Source organism: Peromyscus leucopus, chromosome 6, assembly GCF_004664715.2.
Source record: "Peromyscus leucopus breed LL Stock chromosome 6, UCI_PerLeu_2.1, whole genome shotgun sequence".
NCBI lineage: Eukaryota > Metazoa > Chordata > Mammalia > Rodentia > Cricetidae > Peromyscus > Peromyscus leucopus.
In genome coordinates this window covers 58,156,740-58,176,820 of record NC_051068.1, presented here as the reverse complement: position 1 = coordinate 58,176,820, position 20,081 = coordinate 58,156,740, and the positions used below count along the sequence as shown (strand labels likewise).

General features: G+C 36.7%; 1 protein-coding gene across 2 annotated transcripts in view; it reads right to left on the bottom strand.

Moving 5' to 3' along the window:
* The window catches only part of Pdgfc (platelet derived growth factor C), a 163,330-nt gene that overhangs the window by 29,858 nt on the left and 113,391 nt on the right, over positions 1 to 20,081 (bottom strand). For both annotated transcript variants that reach the window (XM_028880127.2, XM_037206681.1), the window contains exon 3: positions 15,402 to 15,582. In XM_028880127.2, coding sequence (XP_028735960.1) covers positions 15,402 to 15,582 — 181 coding nt within the window. The remainder of the gene's footprint in view (positions 1 to 15,401; positions 15,583 to 20,081) is intronic.

The following is a 20,081-nucleotide window of genomic DNA, read 5'->3' as shown; positions in this document are numbered from 1 at the left end:
GACCCAATTGCCAATTACCTTTGTACTGACCTCATGCCCTGAACTGCACCTTCCAGTGACACTGGGCCAGGCAGAGTCTACCTGGAAACTGCACAAAGGACAAATGTCCTATTGTCATAATCGTCTCCCCAATGGCAGAAGAGCTTGATTGATGATGCCCACAACTCACTAAGCAATAGCTACCGATACTCTGTTCCTACAACCACTTGAACTGACACTTACTGATTCACATTTTGTTCCCAAGTGTTTATATCAGTAGTGCTTTTTACTACAATTATTAAGCTAGTTAAGCACTATATAACCCAATCAAATGTGGGTTCTTTGCTCCATGAAACTGGCGTGAATGCTTTGGAAGTACTCCATATAAATGAGCTGCTATAAAATTTGGTATTAAATTAGGTATGCAAGATACAACTATAGAATGTAGGAGGGAAGGCACTCATAAAACACTAGAAGGATCCACACACAGATTGCTTTTAAGTATTTTGGAGTTCTCATTTGTACTGAAAGAAGACCAAGATGAAAGCTGTAACTGAAGCATTATGACTGTGATGTTGTTTGAAGAAGGAGGACAGTATTTAGACTAACAAATTGTGCTTCTAGAAGGTCCCTGACCCTAACTGCAGAGGAGTGAATGGAAACTCGGTGTTCATGATATGTATCTCATTTTAATGATTCTCCTCTTGAACAATCAAGTCACCTCATGCACCAGTCTCCAAAGGCATTCCTCAATTCTAAAATGAAGAAACAAGTTGGGAGTGTACCGTCTTTTACTTTGAAAATGCTTTGACTCTTAGTTATTATACAGTTACATTGAATATGTAAATATTACCACATACCATACCTGTTGAAACCAAATTCTATAATTTTTTTGTATGAGAAGTGATTTAGTAAAACTAAAGTCATCAATCTCTTCTGGAGAAATGAAGGTGTTTTAAGCAATCAGTTCTGAGTCTTGACATTAGTTTAAAGCTATAGATTATATCTTGAGCTCTTAGCATCCTGAAACTTCATTAATCTCTGTCTTGTAGGCAGAAAGGGCTCATTCATGGATTTATGTATTGTGACTATTTATGTTTCACACATTCGCTTTGGATCCAACATCAAGAAGAATGCTTTATGGTATTACTTTTATTTTGTAATCATTAATCTACGATAGGAATTCCATTCTAAGTTGAAAAAAAAAATGCCTCCATACCACACCACAGACTTTTTTTTCATTTTTCTTTATTAAGAAATTTTCTACTCACTCTACATAACACCCACAGATTCCACCTCCTGCCTCCTCCCATCCCCCAGCCCTCTCTCCCAAGCCACCCCACATTCCAACATACCCAAAATCAAAGTCAGCAGAGGCTGGTACACTGAGCCTAGGCAGGTGCAAGTCCCTTCTTTTAGATGAGAATGTTTATGAAGGTACCAAATTGAGGATAAATATTTTCTCTTGAACAGTTGATACTTTTGAAGGACTCTTTTGAACCAAGACACATGTTCTCTATTTTAGATTGAACCAGATATATTTTCACTCTTATTTATGGAATATTTTTCATGTACTTATTACCTGGTAGGGTGCTTTGAACTTTTTTCTCATTCAGAGAAGAAAGAATCAAGATGTGGAGGGTGGGGGTGTTGCACTGACATCTCAATATCTATTTCAAGGTTGTAGTGTGATACACCAGTACTCTTCAGTACAAAACAGTTCCATGCTAATAGACCAATTCTTATTGGGAAATGTCTGGTTTAAAAAGCACGCAGTCCACCTAACTTACTCAGTTGCCAGACTAAGCAGTAAATCACACAGCGGGTTTGTCCAGCTGGCCTACATGACTGTCTGGGCACTGTGGTTGGCTACCATGGTTCAGCACCTCAAGTAAAGGTCTACAGATGGATCATATCAACAGGCTTTGGAAAGATCAAATGAGTATAATCTGAGAACCACCTACGTACACCTGTGCAAGATGGTAGTGTCTTTTGAGGAAAAAATAGATGAAGGGTCAATAGAATCTCTGATTTCTTACAAATTAGAAATAATCTCAAAATAAGTAATTTTTTTACATAACAAAAGTAATTTGGAAACATGACATTATGGCTAAAATTACAAGTTTTACTACAGCATTCTGCATTTATTTGCGATGAAACTTGGCAAGAAGTAGTCTCTATGGAAATTCTTTCTCTTATGTGAAAGAAAAATTTTTCTATGGTTTCTGCCAAAACTAAATGAGGTGACTTATAGAAAGAGTCTAATAGAACAGTAAGTGTTCAGGAAGTGCCGTAGGCATGCCCTCACTGATAGCACTAAATAGGTGAAGTGGGTGTTTTAAAGAGCACACAAGGGTGGAAGGGAAAAGAGGTAGGGAGGAACTAGGGGAATGATTTAATCCAAATGGGAGTGAATTTAATCAAAACACAGTATATTTGTGTACAAAATTGAAAATAAGTACAAATATTAAAATAAAACCATGAAATGGTGTACTAGAGCTGTTTCTGGAATATGGCTCAGTGATAGGGTCATTGCTTAGTGGATACCTGGTTTCCAGACTCTGAAGAAGATAAACATCAGCTCTAATGAATGAATCCTTTCCTTAAGCAATACTGCATCTTACCACACACTGATAAGTTAAATAAGGAAGAAATAAGTCAGGAACAAAGGCCAGAGGGAGGGAAATGTCTAAGGACTATATGTTACTGTGTGACTACGTGTGTGTGGCTGTGTGACTCTGTGTGTGTGTCCATGTGTGTCCATGTGTGTCTGTATGTCCCTGTGTGTGTGGTGTCAGGGCTTCAAGTTGTAGCCCAGGCTATCTGAGTACTTACTGTATAGTCATGGCTGGCTCCAAACTTAGCCTCCTATATGCTGGGAGGATAGGTCTGTGTCAATATCATGCTGCCTTTTAAAAAGTTGAGTGTGTTTTCTTTTTTATTAATTTTTCCATGTGTATGGGTGTCTTGTCTGAATATATGTATGTGTAACACCAATGTGCCTGGTGCTGCTGAAGGTAGAAGGTGGCATCAGATGCCCTGGAACTGAAGTGACAGATGGTTGTGAGCTGCTATGTGGATAGTGGAAACCAAACTCAGGGAGAAGTAACAACACTCTTAGAGCTGAACCACCTCTCCTGTTCCAAAAGGTGAGAACTCACATTAAAAGTTGAGATTCTTAAATTAACACCTAATGAAATGTGAGGTGAGGCAGAAGAAACAATGACAAATGTCTAAAGCCCTTGCAGCATAATTAACAAGTCCATTATGTAAGGAGACACACAGGATCCCATGACTTTGGGAAAACAGCTTAAATACATGGTAATTACACAGATCTTATCAGGGCGTTTCAATTACACACTCCAGTGAGGTGACATTTAATGGCAAATATTAAGCTTCTTTTAGCATTCTAAAGGTGACTCTAAGGGACACATAGCACTTCAGTTAGAAATAAATCCATTCTCTGCAAAAGAGTAAGTCAGAAGGGGTCCCAGGAAGTCAAATGAAAATAAGTCTTTGGTAGACTTGGGAATTCTTTGTGTTACATTTATCAGTAATGGATTAGGACAACCCTGGGCTTTGTCACTCATCATACCCCATAGAGAAAGGAAAATACTTATGTCAGAATGTTTGATATGGCTTTTAAGGACCTCATCCAGAGTATGTGTCATCAACTTTAATACCTCCCCATTCAGGTGTTGGAAGTCAAGCCTGGGCATGCAGTGTGCCTCATACTTCAAGGTCTCACACAGTTCTTTCTCTACAACAACTAATTACATTTAATGCTATTTCAATACCTTACAGCAGCATGAAAGTGACTTTTTGTTTTACCCTATCAAAATGTTTCTCTACTAGAAAAAGCATTTCCTCCACAGCAATGCAAGATAATATCAAAGCACAATATCAGAGGCAGTATTAAACACTGCATAGATTGATTTGGAGATGCATTACCAACTCCTACCTCAGATTTTGTTTTAAAGTCTTGGATCATTACCACTTTAATGGGTTTCTATTATCCTTTCATTTTAAAAGCAAAAAGAAGCAAGGCCTGGTGGCATCCTTTAATCCCAGCACTCAAGAGGCAGAGGCAGGAGGATCCCTGAGAGTTTGAGGATAGCCTGGTCTACAAATCAAGTTCCAAGACAGCTGGGGCTGTTACACAGAGAAACTCGGTCTTGAAAAACAAAACAAAATAAGAAAAAGGAGTTTCTAGCACAAGCCCTGGCTTTCTTAAGAAAGTACCTTGGAAATACTTGAATAATATAGTCCATACAGCCTTTTTATGTCAAGACATGACAGCCTTAATGTTCCACCTACAAAACTACCTGCAATGGAGAAGTACAGGAAAGAACTCTAGCCACACACTCACCATCTCAACATTACATTGACCTACATGGAAACAAAGCTAGGCTTAACAAGAATGCTGGTACCTGTGCACAGATAGGAACTCTGGACTGGGGGCTTGCAGCTTTGGCACCAGGCATCCTGCTGGCAGAATTTCCCTTCTAGATTCTCTGGGAACCTTGGTGGCCTAGAGTCAGTCATTGTTTATAGAAGCAGATACACAGCAAGGCTCATGCATATATTAGTCCTCTAATTTCATTTCCTTTTTTATTTATTTTAAACATGTATTGAGTGCATGTTCTATTTTAGACACTGTGCAAAAAGTGCCTCTTTTCAAACTAAAATGCTATGAGTCTTTTGTAGTTTAAGGCATTTTATTAAGTAGATACTTAGCAAAAGATGATTTCATTTGTTTATTATTTTAGGATATATCAAACACAGTGTGAGTGTGTGTGTGTGTATGTGTGTGTGTGTGTGTGTGTGTGTGTGCGTGCTTGTATCTATCTGTGTGGGCATATATGCACACTAGCACAAATGATCTTGAAGTGGTGAGATGCCTTGTGATCAGAGTTACAGGATATTGTAAAGACACTATACTGAGTGATTGGACTCAAACTCAGGGCCTCTGCAAGAGCATCACTTCCCAAGAACTTCTGTCTTCCTTGCCTTTGCATTGTAAGGTTACTCTAAGCAGACTACACAATTTAAACCCCATTATTCATCACTTTGCTGTTTATGATAACAATAGAAATAGTATGTAGTATGTTTTGGGATGATCAGAGAGGTTCAATTTGCTTTTATTCCTGAGTGATTATTCTCTGACTTCCAAAACCGGTCTTTAGAAATATCCTGGGATCTAAAATCGATTAAAAAGAAATTAATTAGTACGTTTATTTCTAAAATGTTACCTTCTCTGGATTTTAAATTTCAAATAATAGTATCATTACATCATGGTCATTAGATGACATGAAGTTGGGTGTGGTAGTGCACCCCTATAACTGCAGCAATATGAAGGTTGAGGCAGGAGGATCTTGTATGCAAACCCCAGCCTTGTCAACAAAATGAGTTCAACAGAACTCTGTCATTAAATTAAAAAAAAAAACAAGCAAATTAAAATTTACAAATAAGAGTAAATAAGTAAGAAAAAGAATGAAAGATGAAGAAAAATAGAATAAGGAAGGAAAGAAGGATGGAAGGAAGGAAAGGAGAAGGAAGGGAGAGTGGAAAGGCAATGAGAAAGACATAAGAACATCCATTACAAGAACAACCATTGGCATTGGTTTCAGTCTGTGTCATTCTTTTCCACATGACCCCAAAATACATACTCATTGTTTTATAAGGTCATTCTATCTAGACACACTGCAGGTGGATTTGAAATAATATAATTAAAATGTATTTAGTATTGGTGACATACTAAATATGTTAGCATACAACATAGACCTGCTTACTAGGAACTGGCCCACTGCCATGGCCACCAAAATTCAGGAGCATTGTGTCACCTGTCACACTGACAGTTAAGGAAAGAATCAGAACCTAAAATTTCAAGCAGAATTCCAGACGAAAGCATGCTGCTGAACACCATGCTGCAGCTGAAATCAAATCAGAAGTGGAGCCATTGAGAGTGGAGGACCTTGAAGTTTTAAGAACTTCTTTGATGAGCATTTATAATACATTCACTTGTCAACATTGATCTCTTTATGAGTATGAAATGCTAATTGTACTTACTTTTTGATTTTCATCAAAAACTAAAGGAAGACATAAAAACTGAGTTTATCCTGATCCTACTGCCAGGGGCCCCTTAAACAGACCAAACTACACAACTGTCTTACTTATGGTTCATGAGCTGACTTTTTGGAGCTCATTACCTACCGTGGGACACCTTGCACACCCTTGATGCAGGGAGGAGAGGCTTGGACCTGCCTCAAATGAATGTACCAGGTTTTCCTGACTCCCCATGAGAGGCCTTGCCTTGGAGGAAGGGATGGGAGGGTGGATTGGGGGTAAAACTTGGGTGAGGGAGCAGAAGGAAGGATGAGAGGGGCATCTGTGCTTTGTATGTAAAATGAATAAAAAATTTCTTAATAAAGGAAAAAAAATTGAGTATGTGTGTGTGTGTGTGTGTATCCATCTGAATTCAATGTAATCTTAACACATAAACAGTATTATTGAAATAGACAAATACTTGTAGAATAAAAGCCAACAAGGTTTTTCAATTACATATATCATATTGATCACAGACGACAGAACATTAGGGCTTGTAGATGAAATAAAAGAGTTGTATCAATTACATAAAGTGATAATTGTTAATAGTCCCTGTGCCTCATGAACAGAACATTCAGGAACACTGGATGCCAGGGTAAATGCACCAAAAATGAACATGTAACTCTTGAAGAGACATGAGGACTACATACATCTATACACAAATCCTTATATTCATCAGTTTTTGTTACCCAGTCAAGAAGCAGCTTTCCCCATCTCCATTCCCACCAATTCCCTCCTTATGAACTCAAAAGAAATGCATTTAAGCAAGATTATTGTCTCACTAGTTACAGAGGGACATGCTTATACGTCTAAGAATATACAAACAAATGGCTGAATGAAATAATTCAGGATATGAAAATTGAATTCAATAAAAAGGAATACTAAAGAAAATTCAAATTGAAATAAAATTAGAAATGAAACATTCAATAAGTCTAATTAAAAACCCTTAATGGGAAGCCTTGGCAGCACAATGGCTCGCACAGAAGATGGAACATTAGGGTTTGAAGATGAAATAAAGAAAATGGATCAATTAGAATAAAATGTTAATGGATAATAATCCTTATTCAGGGACACTGGGATATCATGAATAAACAACATCTCTAAGTTGTGGGAATAGAAAAAAATCCAGGTCAAAGGGATAGAACTGAACTTCAATGAAATTATAGAAGAAAACTCCCCAAATTCAGGGAAAGAGATGCCCAGTCAGGTACTAGAGTCATGTGACTCACATAAAGGTAAATCCATCAACATAACAGCTCAATGGAATCTTTAAAACCCAGAATAAGTTGCAGGCATGTGATGGATTTAAGTTCTGAAAGATGCTAAATATACCACTGATCTGACAAAACTATTGGTTATAAATGAAAGATAATGAAAATCTCATGATATCAACAGGCTAAAGAAATTTATAATCACCGAAGTATCTCTACAAAGAATACCAGAAGGAATATTTTGATGCAAGAACAATGTACATACTATGGGGGGAAAACGAATGAAGCTAGGATAGGGGTTATGTGAAGTAGGTCAAAGAAAAGAAGTACCATAAAACCAACAAAATGATAGCAATTAAATTATTAATCTATCAATAATAATTCTGACTATCAGTGGTCTCGATCTCTCAGTCAAAAGACACAAGCTTATTGGCTGAATCAGAAAGCAAGATGCATCGCTTTTGCTATCTCCAAGAAAAAAACATCGCACCTTCAAGGACAGGTACTAACTTGGAGTAAAAGGTATATAAATGTTAGAATTAAGTGACATTGTAGACTAAATGGACTTAATAGGCATCTACAAAATATTCCAGCCTAACATGACAGTATACAAATTTTCTCGTTTTTGTAAAAGAGGCCATGTATTAGGACGTACTGAATAAAACGAGATAAATACCAGAAGAAACTATAAATTGTACAAAACTCACTCAGCGTGAACATGCACTATTGAATGATGAAAGGGTCATCAGAGGATTAAACAAAAAAATAATTCTTGAAATTAAATGAGGTAAAGAACAGAAAGTCAGAAGGGTGGATGTGTAGTGCTAACTGCCCACATCAAAACACCAGAAAGAGCAGACTGATTGATTTACCTCAAGAATTTGAAAGAACAAAAAGAACAAATCAAAACCAGTATCAGTGCATTTGAAGAAATTATCAAAACATGGGCAGAAATCAATGGAAAAAAAAACACAATAGATCAATGAAACACAGAGTTTGTTCCTTTTAAAAGATAATCAAAATGTACAAGCCCTTAACCAGGTTAGCTAAAAAAAAGATAAAGGAGACTATCAATGACTACCAAGAGAGGAATAATCAGTTTTCTTCGGGGATAAAACCCTGGATAGATTATCAATCCCACGAGGTCAGCCTTAATCACTTGTACATACAAGAAACACTAAATGGGCTCAGTAGGTTGGACACACACACACACACACACACACACACACACACACACACACACAGAATGATTAAAGAAGAGGTCATGAATTTGACAGGGAGTTCAGTGAACTGAAAGGACTCAGAGGGGAGTGAGGAAGAGGAGGAGGAGAAATTATGTAAATACAGTAACTGTGTATAAATTGCCCAAAAATAAAAAATAAGCAAAAATACTAAGTTAAACAAAAGTTAAATGCAATGGCAAAGTATGAAGAAATGAAAAAAATATTTCCTTTATCTTATTTTATTGAAATGTTTCTTCACATAGTGGAACGAGAGAGTATCTGGTTTAGAACCATGCTGTGTGCTGGAATCACAACATCTGTGAAGAACCAGATAAGGCTAGTGCTGAGCAAGAACAAAAACAGAGGGTAATCCATCATAGCATTATGACTAACAGATACTGACAGTTGACAAATTGATAGTCCGACATATGCATCTTAGGAAAGTTGGAGCATGCAGGCAAGTGCTGTGATCTGAAACACGTCCTATAAACGCTATGAGAAATTCCTACCACTCTTTCTGCATGCTAAACAGTAACGAGGAAATACATGATACACTAGATATTAAATATGTACACAGACTCCAAGTCCAGTCACAAAATAAGCTTATTTGTTTGACTATAAAAACATTTCTCCAATGCTGTAATAAAACTCCTGCCCAATTTATATTTTACAGCCATTGCCCCATGCTTCCACCCAAAGCAATGGCAACAGATCAATGCCATACACAGTTCCTTGCATCAGTATCTCTAAGTAAGGCTGATGGAAAAACAACTGGTATCATTCCAGAACAAAAGCGAATCTATGACAAGTGAAAATAGGCATTTACGATAAGCTCTTCAGAGTTGTTTATGTCATATTTGATATCAAATTCATGCTGAATCATTGTTCAAGGTTTTATTAGTGTGATTGTTCAGTCTTTCTTTAAGAATTATGACATTCTTTACTTCTCAACAATTCCTCTACTATTTCTTAAAAAATGTCCCAAATCACTCACATGGCAAATTATATATTTATATGGATTTTTTTCTTTAAAGCAAGATAGAGTCAAAGTACTAGAATTTGGGTAAATATTAGCATATATATTTAAATTTTCTCAACTCCCTAGGGGAGACCTTGCCTTGGAGGAGGTGGGAGTAGGGGGTAGGTTGAGGGAAGGCTGAGAGGGTGGCAGGAGGGAGGACCAGGGAAACTGTGGCTGATATGTGAAATTAAGTTAATTATAAAATAAAAATACTATATAAAAAAAGAAATCTATAATTAAAAAAATAAACTCTGGATTTCCAAAATAATAATAATAATTTATTCAACAAAGTTTATTGAAATAATTCATGTGAGGGTTGGAGAGTTAGCAAGGCAGGTGAAGTGTTTACCTGGGTTCTATTCCCAGAACCGTCATTATTAACAACAAAAGACAATATTCCACAGGCACAGCGGCATGCCTGGAATATCACTCCTGGAGACATGCAGAGGAGAATGGCTGGGGGTCTCTAGCTGGCCAGCCTGGCCTACCTGGTAAGTTCCAGGTTGATGAAAAACCACCTCAGGGAAAAGGGAGGTGTCATTCCTGAGTTGATACACACGAGTTTGTACTTTGGTCTTTACATGCAAGGCACATGCATGTACTTATACACACACACACACAACACACACACATACACACACAACACACACTCACACATGAAAACATATACTCATCAAGACACATACACACACACTCACACTCATACACACATTCACACATGCACACACACCACACACACATATACACACACTCACACATGCACACACAACACACACACATACACACAATACACATAAATACATACACACTCACACATGCACACATATACACACCAACACACACACACACACACATGCATGCATATATGTGTGTGTGCCTGCAAGATATACACAGAAAAAATCCAAATGAAAACACAGTGGGGCTTCAATGCAAACCCCTCAATTTATAATTCCACTTACATTAATCTTTGGAGTACAATACCTTCTACAAGGTCTGGCTCCTGAACTAACTCCAATTTTTCCAATCTCCCTGGTCTTAGGTATATAATATTGATTTTTGAAACTCAAACTTCCAATTGTTCATGGCTTTTACTTATAACTCCATTCAAATATCTACCTGCCTTCTGCATATGCTGCAGGAGTTCTGGCTATATTCTCTAAACAGTGCATGTGAAGCCCCTTCTTGGAAGGCATGAAAGTAACCACAACAAAAGAGTCAGTAGAAACCAGAAAGGTGTGATTATGTCTTGTGAAGAACATTGCCCTTGGGTGGAAGTCAGTCTGATGATGGAGTAAACCACTTTTAGTGAAGTTCAGTCTCTGCAGCAATTGTGAAATATTCTTGATTCAGTGACCTCTCATCGTTCCTTTCCTAAATCCATAAGAATCTTGTGTATTTTTAAAGAATCTAGCTATGTGACAGCTGCTTGCAATGCCCTTAAAGTATTCAAACCTACTAAGACCTTTAAGACCATCATCAGTTTATTTGTTCTTTGTCTATGTAAATTAGAATTTGTTTTGAAAGCAAGTTCTAGTTTAATAGCGCAATGTGGGAGTGTGAGGCAATGAACTGTTAAGTTTAACGTTTTGGAGAATATTGACATATTCTACCACTGAGGACTGCCCCCACAGTACCTGTATGTAGGTACCACTCCAAGGAGTTTGTTGCTTTTATTCTAAGTAAAAAAGTGAAAACTGAATTTGAAGGCTTCCTTAAAGAGTCAATTGGAGTATTTCTTCACCTAATCAAAACAATGAATTTTGTCGTCAGACTGGAGACTTCTTTCTTCAGAACATTGACATGAAATGTCTCCTAACACAGCCAGAAGGAAAGGACAACAGCCTCCCTCCTTCCTCTCCCAACTCCAGTATCCACTGAATTGCTTTGTTCTCTGTCTGCATAATTAATAACTGTCCTGGCAATCAGTCATGCATTCCTCAATGGCACCTCAGGCACCAAGTGTCCTTCTAACCCCTCCCCACAGAAGAAACCACCACAATGGCTGTACACTGATTTAACTCAGGACAAGTCATTTACAAACTTGGTGTGAAGAAATACAACCTGGTTCTGACGCAGTTATAAGCAGAACCAGGGCTGCACTCCCCCATACAGCACAGCAGGGTTTTGATTTTTTTTTAAATTTATTGAGAGTTGCATTAGTTTATTTTCTTCTTATATAATTCTACTAACAAAAATAACAAAAACTTCTATTGCCAAGTAGGTGTCATTGAATAGGCATACTTGGAAAGAGGTAAAACATTAAAAAAAAAAAATAGGACAAATTTGGTAGAATCTTAAAGGTCGCTGGTCTGAAGTGGACGTGAGTGATGTGCCCCATTCATTATTTGCCTAACTGCCATCCACATGCCCCAGAAATAAAGAAAATGGTGGTGATACATGGGAGTCAAATGCGATGGTAGCTGCAGGATCTAGTTCTCTCAATATAGATCAATACCCATCAAATGGTAAAACAGAGTAAATAAATTGCTAGAAGTATTATCTTGTTACATCTCAGTAACTTCAAAACTGTTAAAAGTGAGATTCAATAAAATTACTTAAGAAAATATATTATTAGTGCAATAATTAATCAAAATTTTCACCCTATTGAAAGGAGAAAAACTAAAGCCCTCACATTTTGTAAACATTAAAAATAGCATTTTATATGCAGCATTATACTCAAGAAAAATTGTTTTATATATTAAGAAAAGGAAAACCCCTGAAAAGATGCAGACCCAAATTTATACATTTTTACTTAAAAACTCAGATATGCTTTTTTGAAACAGTTTCCTAAAAAACTGAGAAATAAAACTTTTAATCAGATATTTGATACTGGATGAAAAAAATTGTTCTGTTTAGGCTTTGCTTTTTTGTTTGTTTTTACCATTTTAAATAACGGTGTTGGTGCTGTACTACAGAACATGGCATACATAACCTAATACATGTTACTCCAACATTAAACAAGAATTTTTCTTTCTAAGAGATTTGACTTATGCTCAGGCTCTCACTGTGTGTGGGCTTCGAAGGGAAACAAGGTCCCAATGTTTTCATTTTTCTTAAACAATCTCTCACTACTAATCTACCAGGCTGTGTGTGTGAGCACTCCCCCCCTCCTTTTCTCTTTCTCTCTCTCTCCCCTCTCATCATAAAGGGGAAAAATACCAATGACATTATTAACTTCTTGTGAACAGTCATAAAACAATATATCATTTACTATAAAATTTACACAGATTTATCTTTCATTATTTATCAATGATACATGACTAGGGAATTATATTTCCATAATATTTTATTTGAAATAGTATTAAGATGTTAAAATTTTAAACCTATGTAGTATTTTTTTAAGCTATAACTCATTATGACATTACGTCAACATCTCACAGTGGTAGCTTTAAAACTAAGCCTAGCTAATGACACCAATATAACACAGAAAAATAGAGAGACACATTTAATTGGCATTATACCAAGTTACTTGGTAATCCAAAAAATCTGTTTCAACATTTCAGCAATATAAAGAAAACTATATTTATAAATCATGAAATATTCATTCAACTTGTGTTATTCAAAATAATCCAGAACTCCTTGCTTAGCTCTAGGGTAAATCATTTTACAACAGTAGACACAATTACTTAATGGGCATGCGTGACCAAAAAAAAATGCTTGTAACAAAAATAGATCTTTGTATACTTTTCTTCTATGACATGGTAATTTGAACCACAGAGAGTTCATGGCAGACCAGAATCTGATATCCATTCCTTTTCACAAATGAAACTACAGAGCAAGCTCCTTACTTTGAAAATATAACTCACTTTAAGGTACATTTTTGTCCTGTAGTTTGAGATTTAAAAATCATTCACTGACTTAAGTTTTTTGTGGCAGGTTGATGTAAAATATTCATATCAAGTTATATCAATCACATATTCATATCTATTTAGATAACCAAAAGCAGAGAAGGCTGTTTATATGGATGATTTTTATAAATAATAAAATGGTTTAAAAATGGATAGTGTGTCCTAAGTTCATTGACTGTAGTGGATATATCATTAACTGCCCCCCAACTCAGGCCTCCCCTTTACCATAACAAGGGAACCCAGACAACAATGACACCACAGTCCAGCTGTATCCCTAGTACCACAGACTAACACATGAGCAGCATCTGGAAAATACATGGCATCATTGTTGTAACTGGGGTTCTCTAATGTGTCTTCTCTGTCCTTAGTGACAACAAAGGTAACACACAACATCAGAGACATTAGGATATCCCACTCCAGTCTTAGACAAGTCTGTGGGAAGACGGCCAAATTTCCAGAAAAGCGTAATGCTGTGGGACTGGTATTAAGCTAGGTCTGTGCAACACAACTTAGTACAGAAAGCTAATGGTCTCCCGAGGCCTGTGGTTCATGCTATTTGCATCATTACCAAAGTAGAAAGCCATTGTGGTCAGCAGTACAGCAGGTCCTGCTTTGCAGCTAGGACTCTGCAGTCAGTCTGGTCATCACTTGTAGGGAAGTGGGGATGTCAATAAGAAAATGCATCCATGACAGAAGGAAAGAAGTGAATGAGGGATAATGCAGGGACAATTGCCCCTGAGCAAATACCACAAGATCCTTTAAGTCGGCTCTCCAAGAAGTATGCTTTCTTCCTTTAGGCTTTCATTTATCTGATTCATGGCTCAGACTGATGAATCTTGCCTGGCCAGGGTTAGCACAGGTGTGGGTGAGGGAGGGAGGGTGATATTTAGCAACACACAGTGATAATTCAAAACATTCTGCCAGGCTTGAAAGCATAATCACCTGTCACATTGTCACTCACCAAATCCCACTATTCGGCAGACAGTTACTGAAAATGGAATGGATGTGTTTCTAAGAAAGTAGTGAGGGGTACATGAAGCCGAAATGATAGGGTAAGGAGTGGCAGGTCAGCTACCAAAGTAAATGTGAACACAAATGAGCCAAAGTTTGTGGAAGTGGAAGAAAAAAAAATAGCAATTTTCTAACATCATCAGATTACACTTCTTAGGAAATGTAGGATTCGACCTTCATATTCTCTTGTTTCTTTCAGCCCATAGCCTGCTGTTTCCATAAAGATGATTAGAGTAATTATAACATCTTCATCTACTCATACAGTTCCATCTCCTACAGCCCAGTTCAGGGCAGTTTAGTGGCCAGAGTAGGGCATCCTGGTTGAGAGATGCTACAGGAACTGAAGACAGAATACAAAATCTGCATGCATAGCTCATCACACTCAATATCATTTAAACATGCATTGAATATGATTTTCATGTTGGAAATACTGACACAAACATGACCTAGTCCCTCAGGTTCACTGTGGACACATTACTTGCAAGTTTCAAGTAATGAATCTAAGTGAGATCTCAGGATCTTGAGTTTTTGAGGCAGGATCTCTGACTGGGCAGGAGCTCACCACCTAGGCTAGAGACTGGTGGCCAGAGAGTCCCAGGCACGTGTCTTTCTCTGCATCCCCAGAGCAGAATTATAAGTGGCCATGCTTGGCTTTTTAAAGTGAGTTCTGGGGATTGAAATCTGAGTTTCATTTGTTCAGGGTAAACATTTTACCAATTGAGCCATCTCCCTAGTTTGCTATCTTCCTATAACTATAAAAAACCCACATATTTCATTTTACTACATATTTAAGGCACTTAGCATTTCTAATCATCTACAGAGAAAACACTTCAGTTGATTATAACAATTATAGTGAGACCTTTGTGGTAAAAAAAAAAAAAAAGAATCCAAGCTAAAGAATGGTTTTGGATGTTTTGTATTCTGATTCTCATTTTACAATGAGGAATTGAAGTTAAAAATAGCTGACTTACTTAAGTAAGGATAATCTCAAAGTGGTACTTACTGGCATGACAATACTGTAGTGGATGCAGAATCCAGGTTCAGATGGAAAATACTCATCAGATACGAATCTTATCCTGATTTGATTTCCTTTAGAAGTCTGCTTTCCTGGCACAGTCCCAGAACCACACCAGCATCCTAAAATACTTCCATCACTGGGCTCCTCAACTTCTACAAAATCATACCTGTGAGGAGGCAAAGGGGTAGAAACATCATTGCTTATCTAGGCAATGAAAATTTTATATGTGCAAAACATCTATGGAGCAGATCAGTGTGTTGTTTCCAAGTAGGCCTGAATGAGAGCTCATTAGATGCAAAAGTTAAAGAGAACAAGAAGTGAAGACCAGTTCAAAAAATATGAAATATTTTTCAAAGCCTTCAGATTTGCTATTATCAAACTCAAGATTGATCAGACACTTAAAATTTAAATATTTTGTATAGAACAAAATTACATGACATTCAATCTATTAATAATTCAATTCTAGTTCCTATCTTAATTCCTATTATCATTGTTCAATTTCCCTAGATAGGGAAGATGTATTTTACTTAGAACTTTGCCAAAAGTTACTAATTTAGAAAAGCATAGTACCAAACAAATACTGAGAAATCTACTAATACTTACCAAGTAGAAGCAAACTACTGAAAACTTATTTATATTTTTAGGGTAGTTGATAATATGCATCTAGGTAGCAGCACACATTATTTTCTTCTAAAAATCACTTTGCTATTATTCCAGCTTTCTCTTTTACTTCTGGACATTGGGTCTAACACTTGCTAAGAAAATGCTCAAATACTGAGGAATACATCCCAAGCTTCACCTAACACAGAGACCATTTTTTAAAACAACTGCACATATAAATAAATGATGGCTTCTCTAGATTGAATATAAGATAATAAAGAGAAAGTTACAAAGATTTTAATGAGAGAGAAGTCTGACATGCTTGAAAAAATGATTGATAGATTTTAAAATACAATGTACTATAAATACACTAGATAGAATCAAACCCAACATTTTATATAGTATTAGGATTAAAGAAAAAAGTATTAATAAAAAGACAACATATGGGCCAACTATAGTTATGTTATGAATCTTCCCCTTAAGTAATGCAACAACATTCTTTAGTTTCATTTTTCTCACATAATTTTAGGAACTAAGACATTTTTAAATGGAAAAGCTTAATATATTTAAAGTCAGTTATTTTCTCTCATGATTTACACAAGGTTATGTTTCTTACTTTGTTTTCCCTGACCAGATGCCTTCAAAAGAATATGGAATTCATGAGAAGCTGTTTGTTTACTGTTTACTAATATAGGTCAAAACATCATGAAGAAAAAGAAGAGAGAAACAAATGAGAAAAACCATACATGTTGGTTGTATTGTCTGGTCTTGTGTGTCAACTTGATACAAGTTAGAGTCATCAGAGGAAGGGAACTCAGTCTAGGAAATGCCTCCATGAGATCTAGGTGCTGGAGTGTTGGTCCTGGGTTCTATAAGAAGGTGGGTTGAGAAAGCCATGGGAAGAAAGTCAGTAAGCAGCTCCCCTCCATAGCCGCTGTGTTAGTTCTTGCTTCCAGGATCTTGTCCTGTTTGAGTTCCTTTCCTGACTTACTTAAGTGATGAACAGAAATGCTGAAATATAATCGTAATAAACCCTTTTATCCCCAACGTGCTTTTTGGTCATGGTGCTTCATCATAGCGATAGAAACCTAACTAAGACATAGGGCATAGTGAAAGGAATGGGAAATTTAAAACAAGCCATTCCTACCTGCTCAGTTGACCATACTGGAGACACGGTAATCCTTACAATACACTCCCAGGTATTAATTTTCAAGGTGAACAATTGCCCATACCACTATTTAAGGGATTTACTCAGCCTATTTTATGAGCCAATCAAACATCACATTCCCAGTGCAACATGATGCAGCACACACAGTGCAAAGTGGCTGGGAAAGATCACTCCCTGTCTCTGCCATACTCCTGGGACCCTGGAAGGATTTATGTTCTTTTATGTTTAACAAACAAGTCTAATGTTGTAGACAAAATTTTCATTCTCCTGTGGGAATGTAGAAACTGCGAGGATATGGGAGCTATTTTCTTACTCCAAAGAATGTAAGGAGTATACCAGAGAAATAAATTCACCTGTAAACATAATTGTCAGACACCCAGTTTCTTTCAACAAAAATAAACCAGCCCTGCAGAACAGGCTGTCTCTAGTTCATACTGACTAAAACCCTGTCAATTAAACCTGTCCCATGAATTATCAAGCCTGACAGTGGTGAGAAACGATGCCAAACAAGTGTGGATTATAGAAAGCCTGGCTCTGCAAGTGTCAACTGGATCAGGAGCAGGTTGGGATAGGTAATAAAAATAATAAGATGGCAATTACTGTACAGAGCTTATCGGCTCATACTTTTGCTACCCAAACACAAACAGAATCTTCAGACTCCTATTCAAAGACTAGATATTCTTCTAGAGTCTAATTAATACTGAAAAGGCTTTGAAATAATTATCTACTTATGAGGTGATTACAATATGTCAGGCACTTTTTTTAAGTGCTTCTGAATTATTAACCCAATAGATCCTCTTAGCAAACCTAATTGGAAGGTTCTGATTATGAGTTTATGAGTTACTAAATATAGAGAGGTTAAACAATTTGGCTAAGCTTACAAGGTAACTAATTGTAATGTTACCCCTTTAGTTTCAAAGGCCAAATCTTAAACTCCAACGTCTTAGAATAGCCATTCTCAACCTGTGGATCCAAACCTTTTGAGGATCAAACAACCCTTTCACTGGGGTTGCCTAAGACCATAGAAAAACACATATTTACATGGTATTTCAAAACAATAGCAAAATTACAGTTATGAAGTGGCAATAAAAATAAATTTATGGTTGGGTTCACCACAACATGAAGAACTGTATTAAAGGGTCGAAGCATTAGAAAAGTTGAGAACTACTGTCTTAAAAGATAAGACCTGCTGGGTGATGGTGGTGCATGCCTTTAATCCCAGCTCTCAAGTGGCATAATCAGATGGATCACTGTGAGTTCAGGGCCAACCTGGTCTACAGAGTGAGTTTCAGGACAGCCGGGGGGGTTACACAGAGAAACCCTGTCTTGAAAACAAAACAAAACAAAAGTAAAGAAAAATAAAAGAAAAAGAAGAGGAGGAGGAAGAGGAGGAAGGAGAAGGAGAAGAAGTATCAGCTAAGATACTACTCACTATATTTAAAATACATCTCTATAATTAAATTTATTCTATTTGGCTAACTAACTATAGAGAAATTGTAGGTTTCTACACAAAAACTGACCATGAAGTCATGTTTAAGGGCTGGAAAACACAGACTATAATGAATGTAACTGAACATGTACCTTGCTAATTTAGGTATTTACTATAATTAATTTGATAAAGTTTATTATGAGTGACTCTAAAATCTCTGTAGAGAATTTTAAAACAATGTAGACTGTGGGAGCCAAACATAAAATCACAATTCCCAGAACTAACAACAAATAATGGAGAGATTCTCACAGGAACAGGAGAGTGCCGTGGGATGTCTTTCTGTATGCTGTGAATATGTGTTGTTCTGATTGGTTGATAAGTAAAATGCTGATTGGCCAGTAGCCAGACAGGAAGTATAGGCAAGGCAAGTAAACGAGGAGAATTCTGGGAAGAGGAAGAGCTGAGTCAGGAGTCACCAGCCAGACACAGAGGAAGCAAGATGTCAAGGCAGAACTGAGGAAAGATATCAAGCCACATGGCTAACCATAGATAAGAATTATGGGTTAATTTAAGTGTAAGAGCTAGTCAGTAATAAGCCTGAGCTAATGGCCAAGCAGTTATAATTAATATAAGCTCTTGATTGATTATTTTATATGCAGGCCACGGGACTGCAGGGGCCTGGTGGGACTGGAGAAGCCTTCCAGCTACAGGACAGCTCACCCTATGAGAAGTGGTTCAAGTTGCCATGGTATGAAGTTAAGATTTTAAATTCATCTTATTACTAAATAAAAGTAATGCAACTGTACAAGCCAACAGTTCAACTTACAAAACTAAGAATAATTAAGGACAAGAGAAAAAGTAAAAAAAGGACAACTACTAGAAATAAAATCTGTTAAGAAGTATAATCAAAGGCAAAGTTAATATTCATAATTAAAAACAAAAACTGGGAGTAAAAGAGAATAATGAAAGAAAAAAAGAAATGACGATAAACACAGCCACTAAACCAGGCAGAAGATATAATTACACTTAAGAATGTGTCTATCTGGGTAACATTGGCACATGCCTTTAATACCAGCACCTGGGAGGCAGACCCAGATAGATCTTTGTAAGTTCAAGGCCAGCCTGGTCTACAGAGTGAGATCCAGGATAAGCACCAAAACTACATGGAGAAACCCTGTCTTGAAAAACCAAAAAAAAAGTATCTAAATTTTATAGTTTATGAAATTTTTCACTGAATATATTTAGAAAATTGTATGAAATAGGTAGCTAAAATATGACCTGTCAACTTAGTAAAAACACTTAAAGTAAATAACAACTCTTAGAGAAATTTAAAAGTTGTTCAAGATTTGTCAGTAGAAAGGATGAAATGAAATGAGGTTTTATGAGACCTCTATTAAACTATAAACAAATATAAATTCCAATTTCTCATATATAATTACAAAACATTGAAAATGGTAATCTTCCCAAT